The 24,405-nt window shown below is 38.9% G+C and overlaps 1 protein-coding gene across 3 annotated transcripts in view; it reads right to left on the bottom strand.

Moving 5' to 3' along the window:
• Window positions 1–4,896: 4,896 nt before the first annotated feature.
• kcnmb2a (potassium large conductance calcium-activated channel, subfamily M, beta member 2a) overlaps window positions 4,897–24,405 on the bottom strand; it is a 40,138-nt gene continuing 20,629 nt past the window's right edge. Inside the window, exons 1-5 of one of the 3 annotated variants that reach the window (XM_081598027.1) lie at window positions 18,034–18,675; window positions 12,715–12,840; window positions 11,828–11,998; window positions 9,765–9,960; window positions 4,897–6,014 (exon numbers count right to left, since the gene is read on the bottom strand). In XM_081598027.1, the coding sequence (XP_081454153.1) occupies window positions 5,730–6,014; window positions 9,765–9,960; window positions 11,828–11,998; window positions 12,715–12,773 (711 nt within the window). In that variant the 5' untranslated portion in view covers window positions 12,774–12,840; window positions 18,034–18,675 and the 3' untranslated portion in view covers window positions 4,897–5,729. Of the gene's footprint in view, window positions 6,015–9,764; window positions 9,961–11,827; window positions 11,999–12,714; window positions 12,841–13,478; window positions 15,118–18,033; window positions 18,676–24,405 lie in introns of those variants that run through there. The other 2 variants (XM_081598026.1, XM_081598025.1) reach the window with 2 other exon arrangements.

The raw sequence follows: 24,405 nt of genomic DNA, 5'->3' as shown, positions 1-24,405 counted from the left end.
GGTTGTTATGTTTTTGCTTACAGAAAAAGTAAAGGACTAACAAAATATTTGAGCTTACTGCTTAGTAAAAGATAATTTACTGACTATATGTGGACATTTATTTGTAAAACATAACTTTAATCTCACAATCATTCAGTCTGACAGAGTATGCTCATCTATGCTTATTATTTTTTAATTCTAAAAAGATTTTTTTAAAGTTTAAAAAAGTAATTAAATTCTTCCAAATTAAAATATTAATTTAATTAATGTTCTGAACCAACCAAAATCATGAACACTAATGAATCTCTAAAGTTTAATCATTTATGATCTTCTACTCATGTATGTCTGTTTTGTGCATCTAGAGATGGAAACTTTTGCCTGTTATTCTTTACCAAACAGCTCAATCTCTGTCAAAAGGCATGGGGATCGACGAACCCCATTTGAATTTAGGTTTGGACTTTGATTAGGCCAATCTCACCCAATTAAATAAGTTTTGATCTGTAGAATTTCTGATCTAAAGAAAGAAAAATAGATCTAATGAATATCACTAGTACGTTTTAGTGTTATCGTGTTGAGGAAATTCTATGCAAAGCCGTTGAATTTTTGCATTGAAAATGGATACCTTCCATTTTCAGGATGCCTGATTATTGTTCTTGATTTGTTCTGACCTACTACTGAGAGCATTTTAGTTTAGTTATCAGATCAGCCCCTCTCTGTCTAACACAGAGACATCAACTGCAGGAAAGATGGCAGCCAGCTTCTGTCGTTCAGACATGTGAACCGGCACAAAGACTCAGTTTGGTCATGAGTGGAAAATCACAATTTTGCAGCTGGAGCAGATGATCCTCGTGGGATGATGAGACAGGGGAAATTAACCCTTCTAAAACAAAACAAAAACCTTGCTTGTATTTTTTTTTTTTGACAAAGGAAACACAACCGATATCTTTAAATAAATGTCAGCAAATAATGAGAAAAGCATAAAAATATGTTGCTGCATACAGTCTTATGCAAGGCCCAAAGCAAACTGACTCCTCCCTGAACCATGTGAGGGAACATGTGAGGGTTTAAAGGGGAAGTATGATCTCAAATTGACTTTATTGAGCTTTTCATCATGTTATAATGTTATTCCCTCATCTAAAGCATACCTGGAGTTTTGTGTTGATTCTTTTATGCATGTTTGAGAAATTATTTAATCTCCATGGGAACCACTCAGCTGAAAAAAAATGCCTGGGTGGACCTAGCCCCGCCTTCAAGACTCAGCTCATCCTCAAAGGAAACGCCTGGTGGAACTGACAGAGACAGAGGCAAATTTCAAGGCGTTAATTTACAAAGTCAAATTTGTTTTAAATCATATTTGATTAATGTAGCATTTTCATAACAACTAAAGTTAACATAGTTACTGTGTTGTAAAATGGCATTATATGGCTGGAAAACACATAATACAGCCCCTTTAATGTTTCTGTGGTTCCTCCCTGTTCATATAACAGGTTTTTGAGTAAACGTTAACAATATATTTAAACTCTCAAGTCATGTTTTTTTTTCATCTTCTTACAACTACATCACTAAATGAGTCACTCAGGGAAGAAAGATGTTTAGTCAGTGACTAATGATGTGACTTTTGGTGCACACTTGGGTTGGGTTGTGGTGACTTTGGGAGATGACTTCTACTGGCTGCATGGGAGACAGTCTGGTTGGGGAACAGCCGGGAAAAAACTTTGGACATTATTTCTGAAATCTCACACATACATATAATCTGATAGCTTTTACAGTGTATGAGACTAGAGAAGAACTGTGTTAAATGATAATTAGACACACGTGTAAAGTGCTACTCTCAGACGCCTCACTGCGTTTTGAAGCCACACAGAGGAAAATCCCTGCTTGCAGCCAGTTCCATGTCTGTCAGCTTCCGGCCAGGAACATCCAGTTGGCTTCTATAAACAAGCTACATCCTCGCTGCCTCTCCATGGAAGTTTTCAGAGCCCCGGCCCGGGAGGGAAGTCTGCTAAAGGTCACAGCAAGTTCTCTAGATCTAAAAATCCCTTTTATGTCGGATCTGAAAAATCAGCGTTTGCAGAGAATCTTGAACAGAACACGCTTTAGTAATCGGGGGAAGACCCAGATCACGCTGGAGGAACTCTTGTTTCCTTTCTGGCCTGGAGAAATGTCTGGGTTTCCCTCTTTGGACCCGTTGGCCTCAGAACTTGATTTTAGATAAGCAGAAAACAATGGATGGATGGATGGATGGATACTACGCTTCCTGTCATCTTGTTCAACCAAGCAGAACCGTGTTTTCTTCTGTTTAGCTTGTTGATGATGGTTTATTTGGCTTTTCTGGTTAAAAAACCCACTTCCTCGCAGCTCACTCAGAGGTATCAACTTCCATTTTTGACCGTTTGTTTTTCACTTCTTTTGTTATTTATGTCCTGTTTTCCAGGCTTCCAGCTTTGGAAGCCGCTCCATTGTTTCAGCAGATAGCTTTCTCGTGTGGGGCGATGTTTTCCTTCAGCAGGAACTCAGTCTGAACTAGCTGTGCACTGATTGCAGTTTTCTGGCCGATCGCCGACTTCAGATCTTTTTTTAAAAAAAAAAACCTCGACTCGAAGATTCAGATTTTGGCCAATACTGATTTTCTTTTTTTGTCTTAAATGTTGCAAAATATAGCAAGAAAGTCACTGAGTTGACAACAGTAGGGTGATTATTGTCAACTGTGAACGTGCAGCATTTTTTTCCATTCATCTTACTAAGAAAAACAGGTGAAATGTTGTAATTTCTCACACATTTTCTAAAAAGTAACCCAGCAGAGGATTGACATCCGTTATCCATGTTCCCCGTTTTGACTCACAGAAGCCGAACAACTAGACTACCTTTATTTCTTTTGGCTGAAGAAGTGCTGCAAGAAGAATCTCTTTTTTTTTAAAGCAGATGAAAAAGTTCCTCTTAGATGAGTAATTTCCTTATTATCTCACATTTCCAGCTGCAGAGAGGGGGAAAAAAAGAAAGTGTTGCTGAGGGACCACCCTTGTACTTCTGAACGAAAGCAGAGACATTAAGCTGCAGTCCCACGCTATGCAGAACAATCCACAAGAGTCTGTGTGCAAATCCACAACAAAGAGTCCAGGTCACATCAGTTTTACTCCTGCTTACAAGTTAGCTGCTTTTCTCCTGCAGAAAAATCTCACTGATCACTGCAGCTTTGGTTTCTCCAGTTCCTGCATTGATAACAACTAAACCCCAACCATACACACTCTGTGACTGTGAGTGTTTGCTGTTCTGTCAAGCAACTTTTTTTTTCTTTTTTTTTTCAGTGTGGCCCTCAGTGCTTCCTTCAGTCTGAATGTGGGAGTGGAAGGCCAAGCTCTTGGGAGGGACTGATGTTTGTCTTAAAGATTTAAGCTAAAACATGTTCAGCCATGTCTTGGAGCAGACCACCAGCATCAAATGAGAATAAGAGACATCTTTTTTTCTCTTTTTTTTGTGAAAATATGAAAAATATTTCTTGCACAACAGCTACAAACTAAAACTATGTGACGTATACGCAGTTCTTTTGAGCATAGAAGTACAGTGCCATATTAAGGTCACTGTAGATAGAGAGAGAGAGAGAGAGAGAGAGAGAGAGAGAGAGAGAGAGAGAGAGAGAGAGAGAGAGAGAGAGAGAGAGAGAAAGAGAGAGAGAGATAAGAGTACATTTTCATCAAAAAAAATGTACAAAATTTTCTTGAAATAAGGAAATTTAAGAAATTGGAGATTTGAACATTTGCTAGAAAAACATCAAAAATTTGTGAGATTTTTTTCCCGGACAATTTTTTTGGCTTTTCAAACTGAAAAATGTCCTCATTTATAGAAAGTGTCTGAGATTAATCTCAAAATTTCCTTTTTCTTTATTTTTTTTTTTATTTCAAACTCTTTTTTTTCTGCAAATCTTTGTGATTTGGCTAAAAATGTCTGAGTTTTTTGGCAGATTTTTTTTCTTTATCTACAATGATCATATTATACAATATTATACAACATGGTTGTATAATATATCTTCTTATATGCAGCAAAGCATATAAGAAGATATATGCTCTTCTTATATGCTCCAAAACTCATGGAGATAGAATTCAGTTGCTTACAACAGGGACATATTCAGATTGCTGTGGTGAAAGTATTTGATTTAAACTATAAGTTAATCAGGTAACACACAGTTTTAATGAACCAACCTTCCTTTATACTCTTATTTGTTCCACAGTAAACCGAAACATCACATGGTATTTGGTCATGTGACAGTTGCTGGATTTCCATTACTAAATGTGCAAAACTTTGTCAATATTCCGCTAATGTTGAAAAAACATCATTTCAAAATCGCAGCGTTTCCATTAAATGAGAAATGCAATTACAATTGTACATGAATAAGTTTGTTCACGTGATAAGTTATTTAAAAAATGCTACGTCATCCTCCTCATACCACTTCTTCTTCGTGGTTTGCCCCAGCTGTTGATCATGTGACTCGTGCCACATGACCTTTTCAGGTTTGATAAACCTTATCCTATTGCCAGAATCTTTTATGAGCAACTTTTTTTTATTTGGCATGTTTCCATGAAGTGAATCTATTTTTGAAATGTCAAATAAAGCAATTATATGGTCAATGGAAACACAGCTAGAGCTTGTGGGTAATTTCACTAAAGCAGAGAAAGTCATTGTTGTGGTCATTTTCATCAAGGTGTCGAAAGGATACTGAAATATGTATGTAATATAGACAATATTGTTAAATATCAGTTATTGGCCATGACATCAATAGTAATATCGGAATTGGTATCAATTTTCATATCGTTGCATCCATAATCCTAATCCATCTGGATGAGTGAAATGAGTAACAAAGACATTAAGAAAAAGCAACAGAAATGATGACAAACACTGAAAAATGAATGTAAAAATCCAATATTGTGCAGTTGTTTAAATACTTTTAGTTTTGTTCAATTCAAAACCCAAAAAAAGCATCTACAACGAGGCGTTTTATACACACTGTCCCATTGAAGTAGGTTAGCGCAGGTCAGTGATTTAAAGTTGTTTTCTCGTATCTACTTTGTGTCCTACTTGGATGCGAAAGCGCTGATGAGACTTCAATAAACCATCAGAAAATTCCTCAAAGATATTTTAATATTTTACTCTGTTATATGTCAGAGCATTCAAGTTGGCATATCCTGAAATGAGATTCTGAGGATAACCTTGAGTGAAAAACAACACATCTTCACTTTAAAGAGCTCCAGTCTCAGTCTGTCTCTTGTCTGAATGAGTGATGGGTGGGACTCCTTTAGCTTCCAACGCGTGAGTGGCAGAGCAAAGAAACAGGTGGGGGGAGCGGCAGCGCATTGTTATCCTACTCTCAGGGCAGCTGGATAAAACTCTGGTCACTCCAGGACTTTTTTTTCTTTTTTTCTCTGAAGTCTCACGCAGTGCTTGGTTTAAACACTTTCCTCTCAATGCTTTATAAAGCTTTAAAACCATGCAAAAGAAAGATCTCTGTTTTGTCAGGAACAGCCAGTTCCATGTCTGTCAGCTTCCGGCCAGGAACATCCAGTCCGCTTCTATAAACAAACTACATCCTCGCTGCTGCTCAGTGGAAGTTTTCAGAGTCTCTGCCAGGGAGGAAAGTCTGCCAAAGGTCACAGCAAAGTTTGCTATAAATTAAAAATAAATAATAATAAAAAAATCCTCTTCACATGTCAGATGTCGATCACCCAACATTCGTGACCTTCAGAGCCGCCGCACTTAATTCACCTCTTGATCTTCCCTATCTCCTCGCAAAGTCTGGAGAGGTACTGCGAGAGCTTCACCATGACGATGATGAGGGCCCCCACCGTGAGCGTGCACGAGGGCCACAACAGGGTGTGGAAGACAGTGCTGTGGTCGTAGAGTCGGGTCAGCAGGACCGTGTCCTGCTGCTCGCTGGGGTCGTAGTAGCAGGAGACGTGCTGGTTGGTCTTCAGATGATGGGAGATGTTGACGATGACGGCGCGCATGGCCGCGCTGTCCTTCTGGCACCGGGGGATGTAGACACACTGCAAGGCAAACAGAGGACGGCGGGTTACACTGAGCAGAACATTTATTTGGTTAGCCAGGTTTTACGCAACAGTGGATGCTAGTAGCTGTTTTTCCATTCACCATATAATTGCACAATTTGACATTTTAAGAATAAATTTGTTTAATTTATTGGCCAAATTAGAAAAAAAAACTCTTGTTTTTCAATAAAAAAGTTTGGCGCTAGGATGAGGTGTCTTTTTTTGGGTCGCATTGAAATTGTCAGTTGACATCAGGTCGTGTGTTAATTTGCCAGACACAACCCAGAGACACATTGAAAACACTGTAACCAAACAGACAGACACTACTGAATCGCACACTGACTCATCTGATGAGTATGATGGAGGTATAGTCATGGAAGAGGTTTCTTTTGACTTGACTCCTTGTTCAGGTGTAGAAAACTGTCCTACTGGTGAAAGTGTTCAGAAGCGAGCAGAGACTCAGTTGACTTCAGAATGTGAACCTCCTGTGATTGAACAGGTAGAGGCTGAACATGCTAACAATGAAACATGCAATATTGACCAACAGTGTGAGATATACCAGTATCTCCTTCTTCCGTTAGACAAGCTCCCATACCTGCACCCCACAGGAGTAAAAGAGTGAATGCAGGGAAACACCCAAACCCACAGTTTCTGTGCTGAATAATTGTTTTGCGAAGCGATTAAAGCTGGGTAGCTCTTGAATTGCTACAAAATTTTGCTGTATTTCCTTCAGCCCACTGGCTGCAATGTTGACACCTTGAGATGCCATGAGACCTAAATTCTGAACATCATGGCATGGAGTGCATCCCACTTTTCCATGTTTGGCATAAAACCATTAATTTTAGCTTTTAAACTGGTTATATTGATCCTGTGTCCAGATAGAGGGATAATCAGTAGCCCAGCATCATGATCTATTTGTTCTGAAGATCCTGCAGCTTCCATTTCATCTTCCTAACATGGCGCCTCCTCACCTTGACTCTCATAATGACAGGAGGAACCACAGAGTTCTGTTAAGTTAACAGCACATCTTCTGAAGTTGGGATATTTTTCCTCCAACAGGTTCCAGAGGAATCACCTCAAACCAGATGTTGGACTGGATTTCATTTGTGAATGTTAGAGCCTCATTTTCAACAGTGGAGCTATAAAGATTGACAAAGGTTATTATTAAGTCTCATCAACATCAATATTTCCACTAAATAAGAGGCAAAAAAAATTTATTTGATAAAGGAAAAGCCTCTCAGACTCTGAGCCCAACAGCACCAAACTATTTTTTTATATTAGACAATTAATTTAATTTCACATAATTATGGTGGTTGTTTGTTAAATACTTAATGAAATTTGAATCAATTTGAACACGTTTTATTGAATTTTTTTGTTGTTGTTCTTTAATAAAGTTACGAACGTTTTGATAAGCCAATCAGAGGAGGACGTGCTGGTCTCAGTGTCCTGGCTGCGTTCAGTTTATCACCTAATGCTGAGATCGACTCAAAACTTTCCACGATCGACATATCGCCCCGCTGCTCTAGCAAAGAACAGTTCAGAAACAATATGAAATGGGAAAAAAGTTATTTATTAACTGATTAAGTTGTGTTTTAGATTGTTCTTGAAAAACTAATCAGTCACGGCTGATTAGTGGGTGAACTCACGGCTGCACAGTGAACCCATTGATTTTTTACAGCATACAGCCGTTACCATCTTTTGAAGGTACTGCGTACCCCCGCTAAATCTTTTAGCGGGGGTACGTTAAAAGATTTAGTGTACCCCCGCTAAAAGATTTAGCGGGTACCCCCTCTAAAAGATTTAGCGGGGGTACTTATGGTAAGTAAGGGGTACTTATGGCACCCCTTACTTGCCATAAGTAAGGGGTGAAAGTAAGGGGTTACTTACTAAGTAACCCCTTACTTTCACCCCTGCATACAGGTCTGCCCTCCAGGACTTACAGCGCCACCGCAGCAGGGGCAACTCCTCCTCCCCCACCCCGCAGAGCGCCAGTTTCCTACCTTACGCCACATGCGGAAAGGAGTACGTTTTTCGGGGTTTTTTTTAAGACAAAGTCTTTCTTTGTTTTAAATTAAAAATATATATATTTTTTTCGTTTGTTACCTTTTTTCCTCATATGATTAGTTATGAAATAAATCAGAATAGCCATGCTGCACGAACAAAAGCAGGTCTGTTCGTGAAGATAAACATGAATATATATGAGTAAGTGACATAAGGGATACGCCCCTCTTTATTTGCAGTTGCTCTGTCATGATTGGTTGATTTGTATGACTGACAAATAGAGATGGCAAAAAGAAAAAGTTGGCCATTCTGAGGTTTTTCAAAGAAAAACAAAAAGTTTCCCATCTAGGGCGTGCATGGCTGACTCTGTGGGCGGGCAATGCCCCCCCAATGCCACCGGGCCTGGCGCTACTGCAGCAGGGGCAACTCCTCCTCCTCCACCCCGCAGAGCGTCAGTTTCCTACCTTACGCCTCTTGCTGCAAAGCGCAAGGTATGGGGTTTTATAAAAAAAAGCCCCGGCACTAAAACTTTTCTTTTTGCCTCGTGTGGGAACACTTGTGAACGAACCCTCATGTTCAGTCTATGCTAAGAGGGATAGACTGAGAGAGAAGTAAAGACAGGAATGACAACCTCTTCTGTCCTAAGAACTTGTCTAACTGGTTCGTTCTGCAAGACGAAACTAAGTTTAGTGACCAAATGATCGTAGAAAGCCTACATTCAAAGACTGGTTCAGTCGTTCATCGACGTCAGTCTGTGACATGTGATTCAGGCTTTGAATGTGCCACCTTAGGATCACGTCATCAATGACGAACTGAGCCAACCACGTGCAGTATATGAATGTAGGTCCTTTTCCTTTTTCGTCTTGTTATGTAAAGCTTGTCAAAGTGAAACACCTTAAATAAAATAAGCTTTTACCAGCTTTATATGAGCTGATGATGATTCACTCCCTTACAGAGAGAGAACGTTTATATCTGATGAGTTTTCAGTTTTACAAAAATTGACACGAAAAGGCCAAATTATTACAGAGGACCAAGACAGTCAAAAAATACTGTGATGTAAATTTGAATATCTAGTTCTACATATCTACATCATATATCTATATGACATGTCATGTGATTATTAAAGCTTAGTCGCATGACACAGATTGCCATAAGTAAAAGCAAAAACCTGCTAAGCCAATCACCTGCATCTGATTGTTCTCATTTACATACAGCCAGGGGTGAAAGTAGTTTTAAATTCTTGGGGGTACTATGACCAAAAAAACAAAGCACGAACAGTTCAGAAACAACATGAAATGGGAAAAAGTTATTTATTAACTGATTAAGTCGTGTTTTAGATTGTTCTTGAAAACAAATCAGTCACGGCTGATTAGTGGGTGAACTCACGGCTGCACAGTGAACCCATTGATTTTTTACAGCAGACAGCCGCTCCAATCTCTTGCAGGTACTGCGTACCCCCGCTAAATTTTTTACGGGTACGCAGTACCCCACCGTACCCCCTTACTTTCACCCCTGACTATAGGGTCACTACTCTTGTAGTGGCACCAAAACTAAACAATGGCCTACGGTGCTCCTACAATGAGCCCACATTCACCTCAGAAAGTTACATAGTTGCGCCCCTTAAATCAACAGACCCTCTCTGATCAGTGGTTGGGGTGAGTCTGTCGCTGTGGCCAGCATGCCGACGCCTCCTGCCAACATTTGAATTGACTCAGCCAGTCACTGTGTTTTCTCTGGCGCTTGACTTACTTCAGAGCTCGCATCCTGCGTCTCTTCGTTGTGCGACAGCCGGCCGATTCGACCCGTGTTGTTGACGCTCACATACACCTGCAGACAGGGGAACCTGGACACCCTCCAGCAGTCTGACCCGCAACTGTAAGAACAGTTCACGTCCCCGGTGACCGTGGAGTTGATGACAGCACACGTCCCTTCCTCTGTCCACACACTGTATCGACAAAAGATAAAGGCGGTTGTCTCAGGTTGTTTTACTTGTAAGTCTTTGCCTAAAGGGGCAAAGGAAAAAAAAGATTTTCAAGCAAGGTTCTTTTAAAAAATTTAGAGTTTTTAGTATCTTCCCTACAGTGGAAAATAGTAGCTTTTTAAAGATGTATCAAAGAAAAAAAACAAGAGGAAGGCAAGGTTAACTTTAGCCAGTGATGATCGTCCTTTAAGGGAGGAATTTGTTCTTCTCCCAACTTCTGGATGAAACAAATAATTTATTAGATGTAAAATGCCTGTATGTAATTTTTATTAGAAAAAATATAAATAAATATGTTTTTGCATAATTGCTAAAATTATCGTTATGTCATGAGAGCATATAAAAGAGATTATCTCTTTTAATTTATATTGTCAGAAACAACCAATCAGAACCAGGAGGAGGGTCATATCGTTGTCAATAACTCTCATGCTCACTGCTACAGCTGGTTCACTTCAACAAAGCCTGCCACGAATGCTAAGGCTAGTTAGCACAGACCCCAAATCAACCTTTTTGCTAAGAAATTGCAAAAATTGGTTTCTTAAAAGTGCATTTTGTTTTTTTGTTTTAGTGAAAAAATTTGATGTTTTCAGGTCAATTTATAGGTTAAAAATATTGTACTAGCTTGAGCTATTATTTATATTTTACTGGTCAACTTTGCTCTGCCTTTACTTACTGGGCCCATAGTTCTGTCTCAATATACTTTTCTCAGTACACCTACACATGCTGATTTCTATGAGCATCGGGACAGAGCATAGAGGTTGTTGTTTGTTTCAGCTGCTTGTTCAGATCTTTTGACTTACAATCCTAGCAGTGGCAGGACAGAAAGCACGTAGCAGCAGCAGCCGAAGCGTTTCACATTAATTTATTTTTCAGGCTGGTATATGCATGGTGAGGTTGCACCCATCTTAAAGGGATCCTGGTTGCTACCAGACTCTCCATTGGTCCACTACAGCACTCAGCCCACTGCTGTTTCGCCACAGCAGCTCGGTGCATGAGTTTCTCAGAACAGCCTGGAAACTCTCATGCTTCATCACGCAGAGTGGATGAGTCCAGTAAGTTGCTGAAGCTCTCCGGAGAACTCTCCAAAAGTCTGCAGAAACCATTTGATGTTGGAATCCGATTGGATAAGTGACACAAGCCAAAACTTCCTCGTGATTTAGTGATTTAGCTTCCAGCACAGTCACAGAGGGGTGATAGGAAACACGGCGCAGGAATCCAGAAACGCACAATTCACTGGACTCTCAGAATCGAGACTTTATTAAATCTGGCTCATCAAAACCATTTAGGTTTAAGCTGTAATTCAGACACTCCATCTTGTTTTGACCCTTACAAGCTTAAGCTCCGTATGAGTAACATGTCAGATTCCCTGTGGGTTTGACATCACCGCCGGTCAAATAGTGCGTGACTTCGACACTTATGGTTTTAAACTCAGTCCTATTGAAGAGAACCAGGTGGTTTAAGACGGCGGCCTGGAAGCGATGGGTCTCAGCACAAAACAATGAATCATTTAAAGCTGCAGTATGTAACTTTTATAAAAAAAAAATTTTTTTTTTTTTTTCTGAAACTGTCATTATGTAGTGACAGTATGAACATGAGACGGATAATCTGAAAAAAATTGAGCTCCTCTGCCTTCACCTACCACTAACTAGAAACAACCAGTCAAAGCCAGAGGGCAGATCTCAACGTTGTCAATCACAATTTCATGTGGCGCGGCTCATCTCTCTTCGCTTTACACCGTTGCCATCTGCTATTTTTGCTAAGTTTTTCTTTTATTTCTAGGTACTTCTGCCCTACAAGGTGCATCTCTGTGACACAGTAACCAGCAGACCAATACCTGTCTGCACACGAGCGTAAAACGGTGATGCCCAACACAAAATACATCATCATTGAACACAGGATCATCCCGAGTCCAAGGAGAATGGCCCGGTCTTCTCCGGGTTTGAGAGCCGTCACCGTTTTCTTCTTGTCCAAAATATCCACCTCACGAAACTTCTGGTAAATTGACCTAAGAGCAGAAAGTCAAAAGGCATCAGTTTTTAAAATGTTTTTTTTTTAAAGACAAAAACAGAGACAAAATAATAAAAATGTGGTCATTAAAGCTACAGTGTATGACTTTTCTAGAAGTATATGTTTTTTAACATATTTGTTAAAATTATAATTCTGTCGTGATAAGACAGATGATCTGTTAAAAAAGTCAAGCTTCTCGCAGTGTTGGGGTGTTCCCAGTACACACTACAGAAATCAAACAGCCAATCAGAGCCAGGAGGAGGGTCTTAGCGCTCTCAATCACTCTCATACTCACCCACTTTCCCTTGCTTTTTGCTAAGCTCCAGTTGGTTTACCACAACATAGTCTGCCACAAATGCTAAGGTTAGTTAGCATAGCCACTGATGACAGCGGATAAATAGTTTCCCTGTAATGGTAAGCTGTTTCTTCACCATCATACATTTAGCAGGAACAACATGAGGATGACTGACAGCACTAAGCCCCTCCTCCTGGCTGTAATTGGTTGTTTTTGACAGGGACCGGTGTATTTCTACAGCAAAAGCAGCTCATTGAGGATTTATTTTTTCCCCGCAGATTATCTGTCTCAAAGCAAACTGTCAATGGCATGGTCACAGTTTTAATAAAAGTTACGTACCGCAGCTTTAGGTGTAGGTCTCTGAGCAACGTGTGAACTTTTGCATTTCTCAGTGTAAATATATTGAAAACAGCACCTACCTCCTCTCATTTTCTCTTCCCGATGCTGCGGCATTTCTGGCCCCTGCCACAAAAAACATCTTTCCTGATGACCTTGGAACTCCTCCGCTTGCCGAAGCAACGCAGCAGTGAGACTGCTGGAAACTCCTATGAAAAATTACGGTTTTATGTTCGGCTCTTGCAATGAATTCTCCCATTTATTACCTCTGTTCTGGGCTACAGAGTAAGTTAAGTCAAGAAAATGTCAAATAAGAATTTACCTTTGAGGGATTTTGCCTGTGCAACACAATTTATTCATTCAGAAAGCTCATTCAGTGGAGGATAAAGCTTTTTCTACCAGCCCTGAAAGCACTCCTGTGTTTTTCAGGTAAACATCTCACTTCTAACACAAAGAAATTCTCCAAAGGGCAAACAAAATAGCTAGAGATGGAAGGTGTTGACGCTGATGAGGTCCGGGTTTAAAACCGACCTTCTTTATCCCCAACATTTGTGCTGTCAACAAATAGTCATTGAGTCCACAGCGATGGCATTTTAAAAACGGGGGATATTGTCTCAATCCGTCCGGCGTTGGTCCCATAAAAAACAGCAATAAATTTGATTTAAATGAAGGACTGGCTGATATGTGGAAGGCAGACGGGAGTCAGCCAAGGGTTTTGTGATGAGAGTCAGTGGAAACCCTTTACTGATAGCAGCAATTATTCAACATTGGCAGAGAAAACGCTCGTCGGGGGTACAGCAGTTTAGAGGAACGTTTAGAATATAAAAATAAGCACATTATGCTTTACCTTTATTGTTTTCCTAGATCCTAACCTTCTGGCTGTTAAGTGTTCATTGTGATCGTCATAGAGACTGCCTTGGTGACAAAACTTTGTCTATGACTGTTATGTTTTACTACCAGAGCTCTGTATCTCTTGCCTGATATAACAATGGCAGTGACGAATATGATCAATTGCCTCCAAAATGGTTTGTACATCTTATGCTGACCCTAACGCAGGTAAGGAACTGGACTAGATCGCTAACTCAGGAAGACATACATTGACGACCATTGCTAGCAACTATGACAAGGAACGACAAGTTAGGATCCAGTGGGCAGCAGGAGACACAGGTGAGGTTAAATACAGAGGGGATAATTATGGGAACAAGAGACACCTTGAACCAATCAGGGGCTCCACACAACCGGGACTAAATTAAATAATAAACACACAAACCCCGCATCATCACAGTTGAGTGATTTGTTGTCGTGGTTTGCTCTTCAGGCCCACTGTACCGCTCCCCAGAGAAGTGGATCATAACAACCTAATGTGATCTACGGTTGGCAATATGCCACTGACTCACTGCGATCCGCTGGGTTCACTTATACAGGAACGGTTTAAACTACTGAGAATAATTAACCGAATATGCTGAACTGTTTGACAACTAGGATTGATAGGAATGCATGTGTGACTGAATTGAAATGATTTTCTTTGTAAAGTGTCTCGATACGACATTCGTTGTGAATTGGTTATCTAAGTATATCGGACTGAACTGAATTGAATTGGTCGTACTCCAGCATTATCTCTGTTCTCCTCAGCTGACCACTGAGAGGAGAACAAGCTCATTCTGTTGTGGTTCCCAAACTTTGGAATTCATCGCCTTTGAATATTAGACAGGCGTCTTTGCTTCCTGTCTTTAAGTCTCTTTTAATTTAATACATCTTTTTTCAATAGCGTTGGCCCCAGTCTGAGTTGAGATGTTCTTCTTATTGTCTTTGTTTCTGGGGGTGAGTGTTGTTATGTTCTCAACTTTTATTCTTTTTTGCCTTGTTTTCGTACAACACTTTGGGCAAACTTCTGTTTTTAGATGCGCTTTATAAATAAATTGGGTTGGATTTGGATGGAAAGAACAGAGAGTGTGTGGAAAGTTCTCCGGCTTCTTGTCTCTACGCAGACTCAACGAGGGGTTTCATCAGTGAACCTTAGGAACTTCAATGGGTTTCAATTAAGTGCAGTCTTTTATATGAGAACACACCCGTAGGGGGCGCCGAGGCCCCTTCCATTGGTTCAGCAGAGAGCTTTGTTCTTGGAACTGTTTTCTGTCAGTCTTATTGTTACTGTTAGCAAGAACTCAGTCTTAACTGCTGTACATTCAATGTTAATTGTATGTATATATGAGTATATGAATAATATTAATTGCATTGCTTACCAGTTTGTTCATGTAGTTCATCCAGAAAAGTAAGACATTTTTGCAGATCCTAATTTGATTTTAAGAAGTTGCCTTAATTTATTTATTTTTGTTTTGTTTTACTGAATAAAATCCTGCAGAATAATGAACAAGGATCTTTTAGATGACTAATTTTCAGTTATGTCACTTTTTTTCCCCACATTTCGCAGAAGAGACCAAACGTTGCTGAGAGACCACGCTTAGCAACAATTTCACATCTGAACAAAATCAGACATGTTTGCTACAAAACCCACTCTCCACAACAATCCGCAAGAATCTGCATGCATGGCCAAAAGAAAGAGAGGCTTGTTCAAATCAGTTTTATGCTCTGTCTTATTATTAAGATGCCTTTCTTGTGCAGAAAAGGCCCACAAACCATTGCAGCGTGGGCTGAATGTGCAAGTGTTCAAAAGGGAAGGGTAAGAGTGACTTGTTTACTTGGGTTGTATGTGAATAAATACAATTTGGAAACTGTTGTAGGACTTGTGGTTCTGTGCTAGAGCAAGAATTTTAGCAACAAACTTTAATTGTGAGAGAAGAAAGCCAAGCTTCCAAACCCTTTTTTTTGTATAAATTTATAAAGTTTTCTACTATTCCAGTAACCTTTAATGTTTGAAATAAAGCATGCACCAATTTTTTTTTTATGTATTATTTTGGAAATAAACCATTTATTCTTGCCACGTTTTTAAGATTATCATAAGATGATTTAATAGCATATTTTATGTTTGATCAAATTTAAACCCGAGTTCAAAGTAACATTGATGTTACCACCAAGTCCATCAAGTCTATTAAGTGCTGGCTGACCTCTATACTTGCAATTTTGGGTCCTAAAACAAAGATTCCCCCCCCCATATATCTTAGCTACTTTAGTCTGGAGGAAGTTCTGACCTATTTACTCACTGATTTCATGGACACACTGACTCAAACACAGCTGTGAGCTGTTGGTTATGCAAAGACAGAGATACAAACGTGCCTATCATCAGCATACAGATGTTTAGGGATGTTGTCGTACTTTATAATCTGAGCTGGGAGATTATGAAGATGTTAAATAAAACAGGACTGAGAATGGAACCTTCAGGAACACCAGAATTAAAATGTGTTTGCCCAGATGTATAATTACCAAGTGACACAAAGTAGTCCTAGTCTGTCAAAGATTTGAGACACTTTAGTGGAAACCCCACCAACTTCTCCAGATTATCAACATATGGCGTTGATCAGTTGGAGCTTGTAGGTTTCAAATATATATTAGAGAATATCCATCTGGATTGAAGAATATTAAAGATATGCAATTACGTGGGTTTTGATTAAATGTTGACCATACAGATATTAGTTTTCAGTACTATTTCTAAGTAACATATGAGTTGTACATTCTACAACTGGAATCTACAACTTACCCTGTTGATCTACCTAAATTATTTGGGCTATTTAAATAATTAATTTGAGCAACATACTAAAGCCAACATGTACAAATCTTTGACTCGTGTATCATGTATTGAATAGTAATTTGACTGGAAAGAGCCAGCAGTAGCTGCAAGGAACCCAAGACTGGAATCGAACCCAGATAAACCACATCCAGGTCTACGGCCCGTTTCAGAAACTCTGTCTTTCAGCAGCTGAACTGACTCAAAAACACAGAATTCATCTTACTGAACCAAAATTAAATGCAAATACTAATATCAACTAAATTCTAACTTTAAAAAATTATCATTGCAGCTAAACTATGGTGGCTTAAAGGGTCAGTGTGAAACTTTTATAAAAATATGTTTTCCACTTGTTAAAACTATCACAATGTTGTGACTGCATGTAATGAGACAGATAATCTGAAAAAATTTACCTCCTTCACCTCTGCCCTGACTGTTAATATAGCATAAATATAGCTGTGGACAAGATCACTGACGCCTATTGTTCTTGCAAGGCTGGGTAAGTCGGGCATTCATGGTTTTGAGGGTTACTTTTAAAACCAGTGATTTCTGTTGTTGGCAAATGTTTGAGTGTGCATAGGCCTTATACATGGTACTCGGTGCTAGTGCGGCTAACATGATTACAGTTTAGTAAAAAGCCTTTTCAGGTAAAATAAAATCTTTAATGTATGTCAGATACGGTACACATTGCATATTGATCTATTCAGCTAACGTAAGACTGTCACAGAGAGGCTTCACGGTGGAGAAGTTGTATCGGTACTGCCATTATACTGTACTTGGCTAAAAGGTTTTCATAATGGATGTGTTTATCATTGACTTTCTTTTTTCATTCACTAATCACAAAGAAAGCAAAGCAATAATACTTACACCGGCAGACACGTTGTTCTTATTGATCCTATGACGGTTGAGCTGCAAATGCGGTCGTGCACAAGCTTTGATCCAAGCAAGACATTCTGTTTCAAATTTTGGAAATCTGTGAATTTTAGTTCCACAAACACGATCAGGATACCTGACATCGCCTGTGCAGATACCCCACTGACGGTGGAGAACCATTCTTTTTCGAGTCCTGACGCAAAAACTTTCAGTCGGTCTGCTAGTCCACAATGTACATTAGCATGTATTTACTACAGTAGCTTGAGTTTGTGAGACGGTCAAGCACGTGGTAGCTGCGCTGTGAGGTAAAATGGGCATTAGCCAATGAAACGCGGCCCCTGTGGTAAGGTCCATTTACGACAGGGGATGCCAGTAGAGAGCAAGTGAGGAAAGGCATGATTGACAGCACTAAGACCCTCTTCCTGGCTCTGATTGGTTGTTCCTAGTTAGCTCTGGGAGAAGGCAAAACAGCTAGATTTTTTTCAGAGATCATCTGTCTTATACTGTCACAACGTAGTGACTGTTTCAACAAATATATAGAATTCTTATTTAGCTTATTTAGCTTGAAATGGGAGTTACACACTGGTGTTTTAAAGGACTCCTGACAAATGTTTGTGTCTCAAAATGATTTGTTTCAATTCTAGAATAGCCTGTTCTGAATTATTTAGTGCACTAGTTTGGAAAATGTAGCTGAAGATTTCTAGTAAATGGCTTGACTTATTTGTGATTACCATCTCCAGCCATGTGCTTTAATATCCTCCTACATCCCCATAAAGCTAAGCATAAGTCCCCAGTTGTGCCAAGTGATTAGTGTCAGCCAAAATGAAATAAAGGTGGTAATACGTACAGTCAGAGCGATTCCACCTCCTGTTGCTGGACTGTTGAGATAATCCGGTCTTTGGACTACAAGCGTCAGCAGTGGCTCTCAAAACAAGGTCTTGGTGGCAAGGGAGAGCAGCTGGCCTCCACTCGTTTAAACTCTTACCCCAAGCCATCGGGATGCTTGCCATACCTAGCACCGTCATGTGAGTTCTCTCCACAATGCAAGTCCTGCTCAAAACCAGACGGTCTTTCTATATCACTCTGATTAAGTGGCCATGACTGTTTGCGTCCAGTTCTATATTTGTATGAGGGAGGTAGGCAGGGAGGGCACAGCTTCAAAGCCAGAATTTTAAGATTTCAAATATCCCTGTCTTCAAATGTCACAAAAGCACAACTTGAATGTCAAACACTTGGACTCACGAATGTGGCTAAATTTGGCCACAAGGTGTCAGTGCAGCACAAGGTTTTTTTTCCCATTTGTTTGTTTGTTTCTTTTATTTCAGGTTAGCTCCAGTGAAGATCCTTTTCAGGATGATTTATTTTGTTGAAAATTTGTTGCAACTTTTCTATTGACAAACTATATTCAATTCATAACACACAGCAGATGTTGCAGATAGAACCCTATTTACATTCTGCATTGACGCAGGCAATAGAGGTTCTGAAGAATTAAAAGTAACAAGCAATATTTGACGCAAAATATTGCAAAGTATGCAACAAAAAAAACGTGTTTCTCTTCTTCTTTGGATGCTGAAGATCAAATTTCACCTGACCTGGAGCAGCACCTGTCACCCAAGCAAACGGAGCCACTTGCCAAATCAGCAAGAACTGTCCACAAATCTGTGTTAAGTCTCCACAGTAACCATTTTTGTACTATCCAATATTACTATTTTATTGCTGCATTTGGTTTTAAACTAGGAATTTACAACAGCATCAGGACGTCTGAACTGAAGGATAAATCAATCAAATAAATAAATACAAGTTAACTTCAGAAATGATCATGGAAAACAGCATAGAACTCAACCAATCAATAAAACAAAGTTAATTTTATATAAATGGCATTAAAAAAATAATTGCTTTTTTATAGAAGTCAATCAATTAATAAATACATAAAAAAGTTGACAAAAACCTTAAAAAACAATCATGATTTTTTTTAAATAGAAATTAAAATGAACCAATCAACAAAAATAAATACATAAGTAAATAAAAGTTAGTAGAAAGTTCATAAAAGATCATGAAAAAATTTATAAAATCGGTCAACCAAAAGATCATATTAATAAAATAAGTTAATAACAATGTCATAAAAAAATAATTACTCTTTAATGAAAATCAATTAACTAATAAGTAAATAAACAAACAAAAGCAAACTTGAAAAAAACTTCATGAGACAATCATGAAATGTTTTTATAGAAATCAATCAACCAATCAATAAAATAAAATAAATAAGTTATTAAATGAAAGTTGATCAAAACATTTCATGAAAGATAACAAACAAAATGTACAGAAATCAATCCAAACAATTAATAAATTAAGTCAAGTTAATAAAGTATATAAAAAATATATTGAAATCAAACAAGCAATAAATAAGTATTGGTGTTATACCAGATATTTAAGTGAATAAATATGAACCCAACCTCTGTGTGCTCGCTTGACGAACCACCTTTCAGAATAATGAAGGGCTTGTTTATTTCTTCTCAGTCTTCCAGTTTTTTTTTTGTCCTCTAACCTTCTGCAAGCAGTCATTTCCTCAACAGTCTGACCAGAACAGGGATTATTCCTGGCTGACCCCAGCCGATCTTGGCTGCAGTCCGTGCGTATCCTATTTGGTTTGTAAGATTATACAAGTCCATCTCCCTGCAGCTGCAGCAAAAAATCAAACTCTGTCAAAACAGAAATGCAGGAAGCTTTCCCCTTTAATTAAACCTCGGGCCAAAAAAACAAAACAAAAAACAACAGGATGAGAGATACTGAAGTGGGCGGATGGTCGGGAACCTGTGTTCATTATTGGAGGTGAAGCCTAAATATAACCACACAGTGCGGCCTGTGTTTCCGTTTGGAGGTGAAACGTGTACGCTGGGCATGAAAGGCGATGCTGCTGCTTTGTTTCTCGGGAACTTGAAATAGCTCCTGCTGAGCCAGCAGCGAGTGGAGCTGCAGCCCCATTTCTTCGCCTCTTTTCCAGTTTCACACACATCAAACACAAACAACCCGAGCTTTGAATGAGCCCTTTCAGGTTCTTTTCTGCATCCGTCTACTGAAATAAAGCTTTACTCCAACAGGTATTGATACAAATGTGATGCGACGTGACTGAAATAGACCAACTGGTCGACATAAAGAGCACAAATGGTTTTGCTAAGGCAGGCCGAACCATGTAATGTCCTTCAGATCAGCTTTCTGACCTCACACACAAATATTCTAGCCATCTTTTAATTAAACTGAACTGAATTATGCTGGATTGGAGGAAAATTTACTCAATCAAAATGTAAGGCATGACTAAAATTAAGCACAAGAGCAAAAACTCTGAAGGATATTAAAGGGAGTGGCAGTTTCTGATATGGGCAACATGAGCAGCCACCCAGGGCGGCATCTTGTTGGGGACAGCATGAAGTAAATATTGCGTTTCCTAACTAAATATTTAGTTTGGAGCTAAATATTTTTGCTCGCAAACAAAAGTTTGAGACTAAATATTTATGTGGTTAACTAAATAATTCTAAATAATTCATTTACAAATTCAATATTTACTTTGCTAACTTAAAACTCAACTCCACTTTGATATTTAGTTCCAAACTAAAGAAAATTAGCTTGCTAACAATGTCGGTCGGAGCTAACGAAATATTTAGTTAGAAGCTAAATACTATCTTGCTACCATATTTAGGTTGAATTATGCAATATTTATGAACAAATGAATGAATAACATGGTAAAAATAAGACTTTGAACAATGAACCCAAACAGATTAAGCTACTTTGTAAAGCGGAATGTGCCGACTCGTCAGTATGTAGATATGCAGAGCCCTACTGCTGCTTCCTGCAGAGACTCTGCTGACCTCTCACACATTGACGCGACCTCTGCCAGGCCCCGGCCCACCAGGATAAGCAGGTGTAGGATGAGGTTGGAAATGTGCAAAGGTGACGAATATGTAATTCGAAACAGTTGCAACAGCTGTTATTTTATTGACAGGCACCTTTACAGCGCAATGACTCAGGGGCCCGAACAGCTAATAAATGTCTTGTCTAATATAGCCACGTTTTTGATATTTCCAGATTTTTATTTGAAAGAATAATGTGTCCCTTTTGTCCCATTGCAGTTATGCGCTTCTTTGTCGTCATCTGAGCATAAAATCCCAATAAACTCTACTGAACTTTATAGTGGACGTGTGACAAGAAAAATCTGATTTTTTTTTTTGGAGTGAATATTGACCTCGTGGTTCTGTTTGCAGTCACTCAGCATTTCTATGTTCAATGCAAATTACTATGAGGCAAAAAAAAAAAGTCAGTAAGTTCTCCAGTTCTTAAAACAACCACAGAAAGTTCCAGCAACTATTTGGCTCAACAGCACATTGAGTCTTCCCAGGTGCATTCGGTGCACACACACACACACACACACACACACACACACACACACACACACACACACACACACACACACACACACACACACACACACACACACACACAATTTTACAGTTTCTGTTCTAATTAGAGGGAGTTCTTGTGGTTGTGTCTGCACTGTGAAAACCTTTGGGATGATGTCTTTCAGGCGTCTCAGAGCTGGACTGAAAGGCGCTGAAGCTTGTAATACGCTTCTGGACCTATATCCCATAGCGCCCAGCGGCTTTCTTGTTGGCTTATTGCGTTGTCACGACGAATGCTGAAAAGTTCCAGGGGTATAAGCAAAAGTCGCTTACAGGCAACACAATATCTTATTTATTTTACAAAAGGACTTTGTGCTGGTTCAGGTTCTTGGATAGGGAGAGCACTTTGCTGACACAAACAGGCCTCATAGTTTGGGTTTTTCCTCTCATGCTTTCCATCTGTCCTCCTGTGGCACACGGATCTGCACCATGCAAGTGCACAGGAGGTGAAAACGGATGAGTGAGATTTATAGTGACAAAGAGGAGGCGAGTCATCTCACAAGATTTGTCTCTGAAGAGTGAATAATATGTTGCATAAAGCCTGGCGCTCTGCATGAGGAATCCGCTCCAGATTTCTTCTTCTTCTACTGCTGCTGCCAAAAGCCTCTCATGCAGTGGGAGTGACAGAGCACATATTCCTGTCGGCTATTAGAGAACCGGCCAGAAAGTGGGGGAACTTTCTCCTTAATATGAAGACAAAATGAAACAGATTTGTGCCTTTTTTTTCTTCTTCTAACAATCGAAGCTTTATAGGAGCAGTTGGCTACAATTCAATTGATTAAAAAAGTGGAGTTTCAAATGTTACAAACTAAAAAGATGGAGGAAAAGAGCCTGAGGATCTCTGTTATTGAATAGTACTGGGATTGTGTATGATGATATGATTCATTAACTTGTGTAATAAGGTAGACTTTACAAATGGGAATTGTTAATTAATTAATTTTACATTTCTGCCATCTACTTCCACACAAATATTCTGATGTTTATCAGTGCTGATTTGATTACTGGGGGATTCTTGGATTTAATGAATAGAATAGAATAGAATAGAATAGAATAGAATAGAATAGAATAGAATAGAATAGAATAGAATAGAATAGAATAGTCACACCGAAGATCAGAAAGTGTGAAAAATATATTTAAAAAACCAAGATTAAAAACAACAACCATAAAAAATAATAACAATATTGTTAGACAAGATTATAATATGAAAAATGTGGTGCGGATATCAGAAATAAAACAGAATTCTCCAATCTAAGGGAACCAAAATGGCTTTTTCTCTCTCTCTTTTTTTTATTTACAAGCATGTGTATTGAATAAAAAACAACAGAAGACTATTTACAACAAAGCATATCAGAAAAATAGATGCACAATAACGGCAGAAATGTTTCAAAATTAGTGAAACAGTGTAAGTGACTGTGGAAATGCAAACACGTATTGCAAATGACCTGCTTCAGATCGGCAGGTGTGTTTTATCTGGGGCAACAAGGTGTCCTGCCCAGAGCGGTACGGAAACAAAATAAATATTAAAATGTCATCAGAACAAATATTCACTTCCTTTGTTTCATGTCCAGTCAATGAGTGCAAACTCTGTAAAATCTCGCTGAACAACAGGAAGTTCTATGCTAAATTAAAGGGATAGTTTTTGTGTTTTGGAAGCATTTTGGCATTTGACTTTCTCTAGTTTAACACACTTTACTAGCTTGATTTAGAGGTATGATGTGAATTAAGTTTTGGTTAAGATTGGGGTTAGTCATGTTCAAGATTAAGGAAAAAGTCTTGGTTAGGCATAATGCAGTTATAAAAATGAATGAAAGTCAATACAAAGTCATCCGTTTCTAAAATAGCACAAGAATGTGTGTGTGAGTATAGGTGTGTGTTTGATTTTTCAAAAACCAATGAGTAGCTGCTGTAATTTGTATTAAGAGCTTCTATCACAGCTCATGTTTAGTGGCCATATAAAACAGCAGTACAACAATGATTATGCAGGACAGTTTCTGCTACTGTTCTGCAAATTTCAAGGACTCCACAACAGCATTTCAGTATATTTCATCATCTCATGCTGAAAAAGAAGGACTACAGCTGGACTGCTGCCTAAACGAAGGTATCCTGAAATCAGAATGAAACCATTTTTACCATGAAAAGAATGCTGTAATTGTGTTCTTCTTTTCGTTACAGGAATTATTTGTTATATATTTAAAGCTGCACACCTAGCTTTTCTATGAAGTTAGTAGAACTTAAGCTACATATTTATTGGTAACTGTAGAACATGTGACTTTTGCTGTTTTGCTAACTAAAGACTTTTTAATCAAGAAAAAAAGTTTGCCATTCCAAAGACAAGCTTTTGAGGTCCTCTGATGACATCACGGAAGGCATAAATGAGATGACCAGAGTTCTTTTCGGTGTGTTCATTTGTAGATTTCGCTTTATTTTCATGTTTCTCCATCAAATGATTGTATCTGTGTACTGTTCGGCAGCAGCATCAACACATGTGAGCGCTGTTTCAGACTACTGCATTAAGCAGCACACACTTCCATTATTATGCTAATAGTGCAGCCAATTTTTTTTTTTTGTTTAGCGTTTAATGCTATTGCTAACTTTAAAAAAAAATGCAGTACACTTAGCCGTTTTCGCACTGCAAGGAACGGAACGGAACGGTACGAAACGGAACGGTTCCAGCCCTGTTGCGTTTTGCATATACACCGAGGGCGTCATCGAAGCTGTACCTGATGTCATTATTTTTGAAACTAAACAATGGTTTCGATGTAGCAGCC

The sequence above is a fragment of the Poecilia reticulata genome, chromosome 17, assembly GCF_904066995.2.
Source record: "Poecilia reticulata chromosome 17, P_reticulata-male-v2, whole genome shotgun sequence".
Classification (NCBI taxonomy): Eukaryota; Metazoa; Chordata; class Actinopteri; order Cyprinodontiformes; family Poeciliidae; genus Poecilia; species Poecilia reticulata.
The sequence above is the reverse complement of the archived record's forward strand: the minus strand, read 5'-3'. Positions and strand labels throughout refer to the sequence as shown.